This window comes from Bos mutus, chromosome 16, assembly GCF_027580195.1.
Source record: "Bos mutus isolate GX-2022 chromosome 16, NWIPB_WYAK_1.1, whole genome shotgun sequence".
Lineage (NCBI taxonomy): Eukaryota > Metazoa > Chordata > Mammalia > Artiodactyla > Bovidae > Bos > Bos mutus.
This window is the reverse complement of record NC_091632.1, coordinates 6,119,987-6,134,519: the sequence shown is the minus strand read 5'-3', so window position 1 is coordinate 6,134,519 and position 14,533 is coordinate 6,119,987. Positions and strand designations below refer to the sequence as shown.

At 43.3% G+C, this 14,533-nt stretch overlaps 1 protein-coding gene across 2 annotated transcripts in view; it reads left to right on the top strand.

Annotated features, from left to right (window-relative positions):
* The window catches only part of KDM5B (lysine demethylase 5B), a 73,892-nt gene that overhangs the window by 35,994 nt on the left and 23,365 nt on the right, over window positions 1–14,533 (top strand). The window contains exons 5-12 of one of the 2 annotated variants that reach the window (XM_070384647.1): window positions 4,126–4,260; window positions 6,027–6,123; window positions 7,278–7,387; window positions 9,054–9,212; window positions 9,665–9,784; window positions 11,729–11,887; window positions 12,328–12,509; window positions 13,632–13,794. In XM_070384647.1, coding sequence (XP_070240748.1) covers window positions 4,126–4,260; window positions 6,027–6,123; window positions 7,278–7,387; window positions 9,054–9,212; window positions 9,665–9,784; window positions 11,729–11,887; window positions 12,328–12,509; window positions 13,632–13,794 — 1,125 coding nt within the window. The remainder of the gene's footprint in view (window positions 1–4,125; window positions 4,261–6,026; window positions 6,124–7,277; window positions 7,388–9,053; window positions 9,213–9,664; window positions 9,785–11,728; window positions 11,888–12,327; window positions 12,510–13,631; window positions 13,795–14,533) is intronic. The other variant, XM_070384648.1, reaches the window with a different exon arrangement.

Below are 14,533 nucleotides of genomic sequence, written 5' to 3'. Positions count from 1 at the left end.
GGGTGAAATCAGAACTGTGTCCTGATACAAATATACCATCAGTGATGCTTGCATCCTATAGATTTTCATAGCATTTTTTTCTTTCTCTCGATTCCAGGAAGGTGTTCTTTTTAGCCTTGAAGAATGTGACTATTCTAATATTCAGAAAGTTGTTTAAAGATACATGGATTGTGTGAGTGCTTAGTGAACCCATGGATGAAATAGTTTAGAATACTGTGTGTGGAACCTTTATGCCTTTGTTTTATAATCAGATCTACATATTTTTGCCACAATAGATTTTTTCCTTTTAACCTTCTTGGTGCAGAAGTTAGATGAATACAGAGAAAGAGTCTCTCTGCTTTATGGGTTGCGACATTTTAGAAATAGCTCAGTCTATGGACTTTGAGGCCCGCAGTTTCATAGTTGAAAAGTATGTAAGCATTTATACAATACTAGTCTGAAAGGAGTGGATATTTAAAGAACCCTTTACACATATTGCATCTACAACACAGATAAATATTTGTTGAGGGTTTACTGATACGTTCATTGTGGAAAAAGTCTAAAAGGGAAATAGGATGAAAATAAATCCCACCTAATCCTCTCCTCTGTTTCCTTTTGAGGCTGTCTTTATGCACATACGTACAAATGGAGGTATATTCTTTATGTACAGAATTGATCTTACTTTTTTCCTGCTTAACATGTCAGTGTATATTTTTGAAGATACAGGTTTTTAATGAATCTGTGGCATTCCCTTTTTTATACCCCGAGCTCTTTTTTTAAAAAGTTACTTATTTCTGATTGTGCTGGGTTTTCTTTGCCACGTGTGGGGCTGCCCTCCGGTCCCCGTGTGGCCTTCTTGGAGTGCTGTCTTGTTGAGTGTGAGCTCGGTGCAGGCTCGTTAGTTGCAGCCTTTGGGCTTAGCTGCCCCGTGTCCCATCTTCCTGCACTGGGGATCAAGCTTCTGTCCATTGCGTTGACAGGGAGATTTTTAACCACTGGTCACCAGGGAAGTCCCAATACAGACCTTGATTTGATTTCTCATGTTGCATTCTTTGTGTGTAAATTTTGTGCCCATTTCTGAGTTTTAAAAATAATCCTTAGAGGAAAGGAGAATCAAAATGTGTGTATTTTTAATGGAAAACAACAAGAGGCCACTGTGCATCATTAGAGTGACCGGATCCAGAACACGACGGCCCCCGGTTCTGCTGGAGTATGGAGCAGCAGGAGCTTCTTTCCATTGTTCGTGGGGACACAGAACGGCGCCGGCGCCATAGAGGATAGCGCACGAGTGACCAGAGAACGGAACATGCTGTTTGTCACAGCATGTTTGACACAGCCTGGCAGTCACATGCCTTGGTATTTACCCAAAGAGTTGCGGCTTTATTGCCAAAAATTGGAAGCAACCAAGATATCCTTTAGTAGGCGAATGGATAAACAAATTGTGAAGCACCCAGACAATGGAGTATTGCTGCTGCTGCTAAGTCGCTTCAGTCATGTCCGACTCTGTGCGACCCCATAGATGGCAGCCCACAAGGCTCCCCTGTCCCTGGGATTCTCCAGGCAAGAACACTGGAGTGGGTTGCCATTTCCTTCTCCAATGCATGAAAGTGAAAAGTGAAAGTCAAGTCGCTCAGTCGTATTCGACTCTTAGCGACCCCATGCACTGCAGCCTAACAGGCTTCTCCGTCCATAGGATTTTCCAGGCAAAAGTACTGGAGTGGGGTGCCATTGCCTTCTCCGCAATGGAGTATTACTCAGCCCTAAAACAATGAGCTGTCAAGCCATGAGAAGACAAGAAGGAAGCTTACGTGTGTTTCTTTACGTGAAAGAAGCTAATGGAAGGACTGGGTATACTTGTATGATTCTGACTCAGTGGCATTCTAGAAAAGACAAGACCATGGAGACAGTGAAAAAAGATCAGTGATTGCAAGGGGTTGGGGGCAGCGGAGGTAAGCGGAGTAGGCAGAGCCCAGCAGACTGTGAGGGCAGCGAAAGCACTCCGAGTGATACGCCACCTTTGTCCAAACCCAGAACAGGTACGTCACCAAGAGGGAGCCCTGCAGTGTGAATTGTGGACTTTGGGTGATGTGTCAGTATAGATTGATCCGGCGAAGCCAGTGTTCTAACACTCTGGTGAGGATGTTGATAATGGGAGAGGCTGTGCATGTGTTGGGGGCAAGGGTTGTATGGTTAATCTAGGCACCTTCCTCTCAACTAGGCTGTAAACCTAAAAATTCTCTTGAAAGATAAACCCTTAGTAAGGGCTGGGGGAGACGAGTGCTCTGTGAAGGAACTGTTGAACTCGAGCCTGAAGTAAGTTTCGGGAAACTTTAGAGAGTGAGCGGTGATGAGCTAGCACGGGCCAGAGCTTCAGCCTTGTGTCTCGAGTGTTCTAAATGTCTTACGGGATTGCTTTGCCTCTGGAGGATGATGTCCTTACAGTGTGATGATACCAATTACCTCTAAGTCCCAGTTTTGCAAACCTTTGTTTGAGAGTTGACATGTGATAGCATTAAATATAAAACAAACACATCAGATGTGTTTTGAATTGACTGAGCAACTAACACTTTCACTTGAAACAAATTAATCTCTTCATATACATTCTTAAAAGTTTCTGAGTTTGATTTTATCTTGATTCTTCAAAGCCCTTATACAACCAAGCAGATCATGTATTATGGGACTATTCACACTAGTGGAGACTAAACCACACATAAAGTATTCTGATTTCTGACCATCCACTTAATAAAAATGTCTATGAATCAGCCCAGTTCATATGTCCACAATCATACATACTTTTAGGTTTCAATAGAAAGTTTATATAATACATGAAAGTGACTAATTTAGGTGGTGGACAGGTTTTATTCCCATCTACATGTTTTCACTGAACATACTCTTAATTAATTACACAATGCCGGTGATATTCTCTTGTAACTGAATTGATGTTTCTAGATCAGATCTCTTAGAATAAGAATATTTAATGTTTATAGGTTGTGCCGCCAGTGGTAGATTTGTTACTTGTTTAGAGTATCCAGCAATCTGTAATAGTATTTGTTAATAGTACATAATATTCTGTGTTAGAAATAGACTGTGTTAGATGGTTGCTCTGTGGTGTCTCTGTATTTCTGTTCCCCCTTTCTCTTGATTCTTTTTGCAGATGTCATGAGGAAGGAGCCAGTCATGTTAGTGAGGCTGTGGTTGTAATGGTACTCGCAGAGCAGAAGCTGTAGAAGGTTATCACTTCAGTGTATCTTACTCTGAGTGTGGATGACATAACAGCCTTCAGTGCTTACGTTGTGGAAACTGCTCTTAAAAATGCTACCTGTGATGTTTGTAGGTCCTCTTACAAAGGAGTAGTATTTTCTTGAAATTCATATTAGATTCAGTGGTAATATTTTGTTGTCACTGTTTTGTCGCATTGGCATTAAATCACCCTTTTACAGTGGGCTTAGAATCAAACCAAAAAGAAAAATCAGAGCAAAAAGACACTGTTGTATGACCAGAACCAAAGTTACTGCTGTGGGATGCCTGTGAACCTTTGCCTTGTGAGTGAGACTTGGTAGGGATATCTTGAAGAAAAGGAAAGCCTTAATATGGGAGAACAGTCAGGTGATCTATTTTCTCAATTCAAATGATAACTTTTTGATAACAGAAGGTGGCTAGTTATGTTTGAACCTACAGGGTAGCATAACATAATTTAGAAAACTTCCTGAATTCCACATTTCATTGCTGTAAACTTTTTTTTTTTTTAATGAGATATTCCAAGTATGGAAAGCTATTTTGGGAACATATAGGGGCCTTTCTAGCAATTTGGACCTTCAGTTAATTGACAAGTTGTAAGCAGGGATAATTGCCACTGGCTCATGGGCGCCTGCTGTGGCCTGGTGTAACCTGAGGAGATGACGTCAGCAATTACATGAGTTGAAGCAGCACTGTTCACCTCCTGGAAAAAAGTTCAAGGTGTTATAACTATATTTGTGTGTATATGGTTGGTAACTGCAGACTTGTCTTTGCGTTTATGTAGATTGTAAAAATTGCACACCTGTATTTCCATCAGTAATTGTAAAATATACCCTGCAAAAATCCACTGAAGTTCTCTTAAGATTAAAACGGGAGAAATTCATCAGCACAGTTGTGTTTTATTTCCAGTGTCTGCAGAAGCCAAACCTGAGCACAGACACAAAGGACAAGGAGTACAAACCCCATGGTATTCCCCAGAGGCAGTCTGTGCAGCCCGCGGAAACCTGCCCCCCAGCCCGACGAGCAAAACGCATGAGAGCGGAGGTGAGAGCCTCGTGAGCTTGGTCAGGCCTGGAGCCCAGTGCTGGTGTCTCTCTGACCCTGAACTCTCTCATGCATGTGCTCTTCATAGGTTGAACTTTGCTGACCTCATAGAGGCATGCTGTGCGTACTCTAGCTTTTTCACTTGGAGGAATTGCACTGTTAGAGGGGCGAGGAATTGAAGAACTCTTTCTAGGTTTGTGCTGCCTGGACAGTCTGCTGCTGAATGGTTAACAGTCAGAGACTTGGGAAGAATAGGCATTCATTGTGACCCTGATGATGTTGGGCAGAGTTTATTGGGGGTTAAGGCTAGTAGGTGTGAAGTTGAAGATTTTTCACTGAGAATAACTTTTTTTTTTTTTTTTTTTTAACAAAGCGTTTAGGAAGCAGGTAGTGACAGTTGTTTCTGGCAGACTTCCTGAAGAGGAGTATGTCTGTGGCAAACGTTCGTGCTGCAACAGCAGGGGGCAGGGAATTGAACACACAGGTGAAATAAAGAGGAGCAGGAGGGAAGATCAGGAGTGAACGGCTAACAAAAACAGCTTGCTTTCAGATACTCCTGCTCTGAGAGGTTTCTCCTGGAAAGGGAGCAAAGTGTTTTCCCAGTTACCTTTTTCCCACACAAAGGTGGGAAAGCTTGGGGTTCTTCCCTGGCTCGATGGACATGTATGAAGAATCAGTGATTAACATATTAAGAACAATTTAGAACTGGGAAGCCTCTTGGCATTAGTTGGGTTTCTGAATCAGTAGTTGGGTTATTTAGTAATTATTGGTGAGGATGAAAAAATCAGCCATTTTGGTTTCTGAAAAAATGGGTAAAAGAGAACTATTTTTACTTAGGTGGGTTGGAGATAGGAAAAAGATGGGTGACTGCATTTTTCTGAAGTGAGAGTGCCTCGGAATAGGAATATATGGCTATTTGAAGCCCACAGGCAGGCTTCAGGTGTATTCGTCTTAAAGGGAGTTCTTGTTTGAGTACATCTTGATCTTGAAATGTGTGAGACAGCCTAGTGCTATGAATGTCCAGGTCTGCCTTGATGATACATCATGGTGATGGAAGCAGTGGACATCCTAATTCTGTGTGGATGAACGCGGGGCACAGCTTCACAACCTCACTTGTGTCTCAGAGCAGACAGGGCGTTGCTTATCAACCAGTGTGAGCATGTTAGTGAATACTAGGGACTGTGATCGGCTTGCATGCTCTTACTGATGAGGGAGCCCATGACTCAGTGCTGTTAGGGGAGCAGTTATAGTGATAGTTCACTACAGGAATTAATAGAAAATTGCTGTGGAAGCTGAATTTTCCTTGAATGCAGCCAAACTTTGGAAGAGCCAGCAAAGCTTACAGGCGGATGAAATTATGATATTTCTGTATCTGTTTAGGATTTGGCTTAATGATGACTGAACAGAGTGTAAGTTGTGAGCAGAAGAGAACTGAGGAGCTTCTAGGAGGAAATATACGCAGTTCCCAGTAGGGATAGTAATGCTTCCCATCAGTCATTCCTGATCCCTTGCCTTTTCCCTATTTTTTTTTTGACCTGTTAAAAGGGGAGAAGACTGGTAACTTACAAGTTTCCTCATTCATTCCTTAAGTAATTATAATAATAAAGATGGGGTCTCTCCTTTAAGGGGAAAGGGAGCTATGTTTTGAATGTCCTATTAATAGAGGTAATTTGTAAGATTATGGGGATTTTGTGATTCCAATTGGATTTTAGGATATTTCTTTCTTTTTAAAGAACATACTCATGTATATGACAAATTTTTTTAAGGCCATGAATATTAAAATAGAACCTGAAGAGACAACAGAAGCCAGAACTCATAACCTGAGACGTCGAATGGGATGTCCAGCTCCAAAGTGTGAGAATGGTAAGAAAGTTCATCCACGAATAGGAAGGAAGAGCAGATAAGTGAAAACAGTCGTTCATCTGTTAGTTAAAATAGTGGAGCCGCTTTACATACTAGTCACTGGGTTACATACTGGTCATCGGGCTGCACCCTGAGAAATACAGTCTTATTGTGTTTGTTCACATATGAAGTGACCAGAAGGTGAGACTGTCTCAGCCGTCTCTAGTTGCTCCTTTGAACTTTGGTTTGGTAACATTAATTGTAAAGAAGTGATCTGTGAGAAGCACTGGTGCCTTTGACTGAATATCTGACAGGCTTGCTTTCAGGCATGCTTTCTTAGTCTGAGTTTTAATTGACAGCTGCCTGCCTGGCCATTGCTTGATGTCAGTCACAGAAAGGTAGGTTTGGTGCTCTCTTGAGAGAAGTTCTGTATAGGGAGGCACTTAGTAATGAAGACATTATTAAAGTTGACTTTTCTTAGTGGTTGGTGTGTTAGTGTAAAGGCAGCACAAGGTAATAGAAAATAGATGGGATTTTAAAAACGTAGATCTGAGTCTGATTCTGGCTCAACCACTAACTGGTTGTATGACCTTAGAGATGTTTCTTGTCTTCTGTGAATGCCAGTTTTCTTGTCTTTGAAACAGATTTGATGCAAAGCATTATGTGATAGCTACAATAATGCTTTAGTACAATACCTGACACAGGATAGCCCATTAGTTAATAGCTAGTGTTTTTAAAAAGTCTGCATCTTTGAAACGAGAAAGTTAGGTTAGTACTCTTAGATCATGGAAGGATAGTCTGTAATGTGGAGGAAGGCTCTGGTGGTGAACTGTCAGTCTCATAGTCAAGAACAAGAGGAATTTCCTTTCATCTGTATATGTTATATCTTAGTCTTAAGAAGATCATATCTTCACCTCCCACATTAAAAGCGTACAGACTTGAGCAACATCTCCAGAAGTGCTCATATCTTAGAATCTGAGTGATGGGAGAGTTTGCACTTCATCATAAAGTGATGAGCACAGAGCCCTTGAGCGTGGTCACTCAGGGTGCCCCTGCTGCTGCGGTGAGAGCTGCAGGACACCCATTCAGTGTGTGCTTCGGGAGGAGGTGGTGAGGAGGGAGAAAGCTGAAGAAGGCAGAGCAGAGAAAGTGCTAACCTGGACTGCCTCTTACAGACAAAGACGTGAAAAGCAGCGTCAAGCAAGAACCTGTTGAAAAGAAAGAGTGTGTTACAGAAAGTGAGAAGGAAAAACCCAAGAGTCGAGCTAAAAAAACTACCAATGCTGTGAGTTGACATGTTTAAACTCTTCTATGGCCCAGTTTATAAATATTTAATGCCTTACCTAGGACTGCTGGTTCAGTGTCTAACAGTGAAGAGACCTGCAGAGGTGGTTTGTACTGTCAGCTCATAAACAGGGAACACGGATGCATCATGAAGATGGTAGTCACTTCTGGGGACAAGGACAGCCATATTTCTGGAGGCCGTGCCATTTAGCACTGAATAATGGTGAGCTCCCATCTATGCAGTCGTTGCTAAGTGACTCACCCGCCTCCAGGTAAGCTGCAGGTGGATCAGAAAATCACGATGGTGTTCTCCAACAAGGAAGGAAAGGGGAAGGAGTGTGGGGCCCCGGGCAGCCAGGGCCTGGCAGGGCTGTTCACTCAAGGGGACAGAAAAAGCCAGGCTTCTACCTCAGCCCCCTTCTGAGCGCCTGGGAGCAGCAGCTTAACAACAGTACTTTTGATCTTGGAATTTGACGTTACTCAGTTAAATGTTCTCTTCATAAATGCCTGTCCCTGCCCTACCACGAAAACACAGCCATCAGAAAAGTGGTTTTGTGAGCCAGTCCAGGTTTCTGTTGGCTACAACGAAGACGTCTGCTCGGGCTGCCATAATGAAGTATCACAGACCGAGTGGCTTCAGCAACAGAAATCGATTTTCCCACAGTTCTGGAGGCTGCAAGTCTGAGATCAAGGTGTCTGCAGGCTTGGTTTACTCCACAGGCCTCTGTCCTTGGCTTGTAGATGGTCCTCGCATGGCTGTCCTCTGTGTGTGTCTGTGTGCGAGTCTCCCCTTATTATCAGGACACCAGTCACATTGGATTAAGGCCCATCCATAGGGCCTTTTGAGGCTTCCCTGCTGGCTCAGAGGTAAATAATCCACCTGCAATGCTAGCGACTTGGGTTTGATCCCTAGGTTGGGAAGATCCCTTGGAGAAGGAAATAGCAACGTGCTCCAGTGTTCTTACTTGAGAAATCCCATGAACAGAGGAGCCTGGCAGGCATGGGATTGCAAAAGAGTCGCACACGACTGAGCAACTAAACAAAAACAAATATGACCTTTTTAATGACCTCTTTAAGACTCTGTCTCCAAATGCAGTTGCATTCTGAGGTGCTGGGAGTTAAGACTCAACATATGTGAATTTGGGAGAAATGGTATTCAGCTTCTAGCAGGCGATGACTAAGTAGTTTTGTCCTTACGTATTTGGGAGAGCTTCTTAACTATCACTCTAATTAGGATGTAAAGTGGTAATTTGATATGCTTAATTAAAACAGTTTCCTTTTAACATGCTAAAATTAAACTTTTCCTTTGTAAGTTCTGTTTTTGGTTAGATGAATAATTTATTGCCTAACATGTTATTCTTCTAGAAGACTTATCTTTCTGTAAGCTACTACAAGCTGGATATTTAACAAGTAACTTTAATTAAAACACATAATTGAGAAATCTTGAAGATTACTCTGTACAGTTGGGAATGCATGGGTATTGTGAAGTATCTCTTACAGAAGGTGAAGCATTTTTATTTAAAATGTTCCTTACAGAGGATGAAACATTTTCATTTGCAGCAGATTGAAGAGACTAGATTATGCTGCAGATTCATCACATTCTTAGAATTTCTCAAGAGTCAATACTGCGGCTCACGCCTGTGTTTGTGCCTGTTTTCATGCTGCAGGTTGACCTGTACGTCTGCCTCTTGTGTGGCAGTGGCAGCGACGAGGACCGGCTTCTCCTGTGCGATGGGTGTGATGACAGCTACCACACCTTCTGCCTGATCCCGCCGCTCCATGACGTTCCCAAGGGAGACTGGAGGTGTCCTAAGTGTTTGGCTCAGGTCAGAAGTGATAGCAGAGGCGGCCATAAAGCGTTTCCTTCAAATGTGTTTTCTTTGCCTTTGGGTTTTAGATTTGGCAGTTGATAATAATGAGGCTCATGATAAAAACTGGGGTGTGGGCCTGAATAGAAAGGAGGTCTTGGAAGTGACTGCACAGCTATGCAGTCAGCTAAGAGGCAGAGAAATGGTTTAATAACTATGCTTTTAAAACTTCTCATTTAAAAAAAGCATTGTATGCTCTTTGCAAAAATTCTTAGGAACTGAACAACCTAAAATATAGATGATTTCACAATAGATAAGCACTGTTAATATTTTCCAGACAAGTGGAATTACACTGCACAAGTAATTTTAATAAAACATGTAATTATGATTTCTCATATATACATATATGTGAACTATAAGTAAATATGAATATACATAAATATTTTTCCTCTCTCTTTGTTTTTTGACAGGAATGCAGTAAGCCACAAGAAGCATTCGGCTTTGAGCAGGCGGCCAGGGACTATACTCTCCGTACTTTCGGTGAAATGGCAGATGCATTCAAATCTGATTACTTCAACATGCCAGTCCATGTATGTACATACGTGCTGCTCTGATTTAGGATTTTAATAACTTTGAGGGAAGGTGTATTTGAGGATATTTGAGTTGGTTCTTAACTCTGGTAGTCATTTCATGCACAATAAAACCTTTAATTTATTGGAGAAGGCAGTGGCACCCACTCCAGTACTCTTGCCTGGAAAATCCCATGGACGGAGGAGCCTGGTAGGCTGCAGTCCATGGGGTCTCAAAGAGTCGGACACGACTGAGCGACTTCACTTTCACTTTTCACTTTGATGCATTGGAGAAGGAAATGGCAACCCACTCCAGTGTTCTTGCCTGGAGAGTCCCAGGGACGGGGGAGCCTGGTGGGCTGCCGTCTGTGGGATCGCACAGAGTCGGACACGACTGAAGTGACTTAGCAGCAGTATTAAAATTCCACAATACTTTTAAAATGCACTCTTAAGATTTCATTTGATTTCTCTAAAGATAGGCTTTTCGAGACAAATCATACAGCAGCAGTAACAGAATACTGATTAAAGGAAAACACCGGCAGTCCTTTCAATTCAACAAACACAGTTTGAAGAAAACACCCCATTTACTGACTAACCCCTGCGTGCCAGTCAATGTGCTGTGCCCTGGGGCCTGCTCACTTTTTCTGACGTTGTCATAAAGTAGCACTGTGAGCTTTACAATTCTAGATTCTCCTTTATTCACTTAGAAGCATAAGCATGCTTCATTCAGTATTTATTATTCCAGCAAATGAGTACACCAAAACGAAACGGTTCCTACCATAATTCTGGAGACTTAAGCTGTGTTGTTTTTTTCTCTTACTAGTAATAAAGTGGTATAGCAAACATTGTGTGCATCTCTTTAGTTGGATTATTTTCTTAATATTAACCCATTTTCTCCCCATCTGATACATCTAGCTGTATCATTTATGGGATCCCAGCAATGTATGTGTGAACCTGCTTCTCCTAACATCACTAATGTTAACTGTTACTTAAAATAGCCCCTCATTTAACAGGCTTATAAAAATAAATTCAGGTTATATTCCCTTTAAATTTTCAGTTCTTTTGAGCCCTCCTGTATTACATATCATTTCTCCATAGGTTTGCTAAAACAGTTCTGGTGCCTCTTCTATCCGTGGTTGGCTTTTTATTTCACTGAAATGATGAGGACTTTGAGAGACTGCCTCTGACCTCATATCAGATGAACAGCAGACCCTAAGCATTCTTTTACATTCCTGGCGGCTCTTTACATGTGAGCTTGCAGCTGCAGAATCACGGCAGCCTATCTTTACCTTGTGGCTGCCCACATTACTCTCTGCCAGGTCAGGTGCAGAGAGTGAGAACGTGGATTCAGGTGATGCGATCAGACGCATCTCAAAAGATAAAGCATCATTCAAACACAGCCAGCCGACCGTTGTTACCAAACAGTAGTCAGCCAGGTTGTGTTTTGGATTTCTCAAAACAGAAAAACACCTCTGATTCTTAAATCTCAGCATTTTGCTTTCCTTGACTCCTTTTACAGTGGTGGCCAGGTTGTTGATAGAGGAGCGTGAATTCTTAGTTCATACTCTATGGTTATAAAAGTGTTTTTAAGAAGATATTGTTCACATCTGAGCTGCAGAGGGGCCAGTTGTGGCACATCTGGGACATGGGCATGTGTGCCAAGTCTTGTCCAACTCTTGCAACCTCATGGACTGTAGCCCGCCCAGGCTCCTCTGTCCATGGGATTCTCCAGGCAAGAGTACTAGAGTGGGTTGCCATTTCCAGGGGATGTTCCCGACCCAGGGATTGAACCTGTGTCTCCTGCGTCGGCAGGCACATTCTTTACCGATGACCCACCTGGGGAGCCCTTTGGGGTGTTAGGGACTGTTTTTCCTCAGTCTACTACTCTGTGATACTTAGGTTGCTCACGCCCATGAGCAGCTGCGGAAAGCCACTTTCTTCTGTTCCTCACTGTTTTGTTTATAGATGGTTCCCACGGAACTGGTAGAGAAGGAATTTTGGCGACTAGTGAGCACTATTGAAGAGGATGTCACCGTGGAATATGGAGCCGATATTGCCTCGAAGGAGTTCGGCAGTGGCTTCCCTGTCCGAGATGGGAAAGTCAAGCTCTCACCTGAGGAGGAGGTAAGCCGAGCTGTGAGTGCTGAGACTTGGAGGAGGAGACAGATGCCCTTAAAGCTGGTTGGTTTCAATTAATGAAGAAAGAACCCACTGAAAAATAAGAATCCTAGATGATACAGGAGAATCACTTACCTCCCTTTGCCTTCAGATTCTGTAATTTTGGTTTCTCCTTCTGAAGAAAACCTGAGGCATTGGGATCAGACGTGTGTGTGTGTGTGTGTGTACCCACTTACATAAGGCACAAAGCTGGGCAGAAGTAACCTATGGGCATCCAGGAAGTAAGCACAATGGCCCGCTCCTCTCTTCCCCCCAAATAGCCCTGCCACCCCCGTTCTCTTAATTTTGAGGACTATTTACAGCCAGCTTTTTGAAACCAGTGGAGTTCCAAATTGTTAGCATGTTAGAGCTAAATCTTTATACTTTTTTAATCTCCTTATTTTTAGGAGTATCTTGATAGTGGCTGGAATCTGAACAACATGCCAGTGATGGAGCAGTCTGTTCTTGCTCACATCACTGCCGACATATGCGGCATGAAGCTTCCTTGGCTGTACGTGGGAATGTGCTTTTCATCCTTCTGTTGGCACATTGAAGACCACTGGAGCTATTCAATTAACTACCTGCACTGGTGAGGAGTCCAGAGAACCTGTGAAAAGCATGCCAGCTGGGTTGGAATACTTATCCACCTCTTAACTGTGACACACCCTTTAACTGTGTCTGAAAAGTAATGAGTTTTTATTCCTTAAGATTTTTGTTAACTATTGTTGGAACAAGCAGCCTGACATGTTGAGACAAAACTCTTAAGAATCTATAGGAAGTCCATGAAGCCCTGAACTTGCACATGAGTTTTTGGTGGGAAGATAGGCAGCTTTTCTCTAACTGTCAGAGAAGTCTTTACTCACAAGAAGTCTAGAGAGCACCGTTCCCATTGGGTGGCAGTGGCAGCCTAGGCAGCCCCCTTGGGTGAGGGACAGGGGTCAGGGCCTGTGGTCGCTCTAGGTTCTCGGAGCCACCGGCTTCTGAGGGCTGGCCGAGGACCGACGTCTGTGCGTGATGGAGTGGGCCACCTCCTCGCGTGCCTGTAGGGGGAGGCGGGGGGTGGGATATAACTCCTCACACAAGGACTTTGAGGATGTCCCACGAGAGAAGGAGTTGGCACATATGGGCAGAGCATCAGTCCTGCTCCCCAAGCAGTCACTTCCAGCTGTGAAGTGGCAGTATTTACCATACCTCATAGGTTGTTACAGATTAATTGGTTGACAGTTTACTGTGCTTTGAAGAACAAGAGCCCTTTAGAAGTGCTGATTGCCTCCCTGGAGTTTGGTTTAACTCCTCCAACAGCGCAGACAAGGGAAGGGAAGACCTGGAATGCTGCTCTCTTGCTAGTTGCTGTCGGCAGTTGGGGTCATCATCTACCCTCTGGCTCACATGATACCTTATATTCTCAGGAGTGCTCGATCCCTATGTTTTCTGAAGGGTCAGGTAAAATGGGAGGAAAGGGGGCCCTCAGGTGGAATTCCCGTGTTTAGACTTTATACTTGAAGAGGCAAAGTGCATCACTGTGTTCAGATCATATTTCTGGTGATACTTGGTGATATTTCTTCAGTGTGAACACTGCCTTAGAAAGCAAGATCTTAAAAATAGAAACTGGTGAACCATTTTGTTTGCATTGATATTTGCTGGTTGATTTTGTAAGAAGCTGCTGAAATATCCTGTGTTTTTTGAGATTGCTCTGCCTTTGCTGCTTTAGGGGTGAGCCAAAGACCTGGTACGGCGTTCCCGGGTACGCTGCTGAGCAGCTGGAGACCGTGATGAAGAAGCTGGCCCCAGAGCTCTTCATCTCCCAGCCCGACCTTCTCCACCAGCTTGTCACCATCATGAACCCCAACACCCTGATGACTCACGAAGTGCCTGTATGTTTGGGTCAATCCTCCTGCCACCCAGACTTAACTCCCACTTCTCTTTCTCCCTATTGCCCGAGACTTTATGCAGCTGATTTGGTTGTGTAGAAGTAACTGTGTGGTGTAGTTTCATACAATATTGCATTAAGCCAGTGGGACTGGATCCTCAAAACACTGTGAAAAAAGCTGGTTTGTTACAGCTGATGACTTGTGGAGCACCCTCATTTTGCCATAGGAAGTGCGAGGCCGTCCCCTCCCTTCCTCTCCAGTGTTCAGTTCATAGTATATTCCTAGGCTGTGCACCATCACCATTCCTGCTTTCTAAACTATCACTTAGTTTGTAACTTGAGCTCTTCAAAGCAGCAAAACAAAAGCCTTAGAAAATGAGTGTTGTTCATATAAATTAGTTACTGTGTTACTAACCACTTAAGTATTCTTGGGCTTCCCTTGTGGCTCAGCTGGTAAAGAATCTGCCTGCAATATGGGAGACCTGGGTTCGATCCCTGGGTTGGGAGGATCCCCTGAAGAAGGGAAAGGCTACCCACTCCAGTATTCTGGCCTAGAGAACTCCATGGACTGTCCATGGGGTCACAAAGAGTCATACATGACTGAGCGACTTTCACTTTCACTGTGGAAATGGCTAGGTTCTGTTATAAATTAGATCTAAACTTGTGTGTCTGAATCTTTCATACACCATTCCTACTTTAGAAAATAGTTTATCACATATACACGACCTTGATTTTGAATGGTG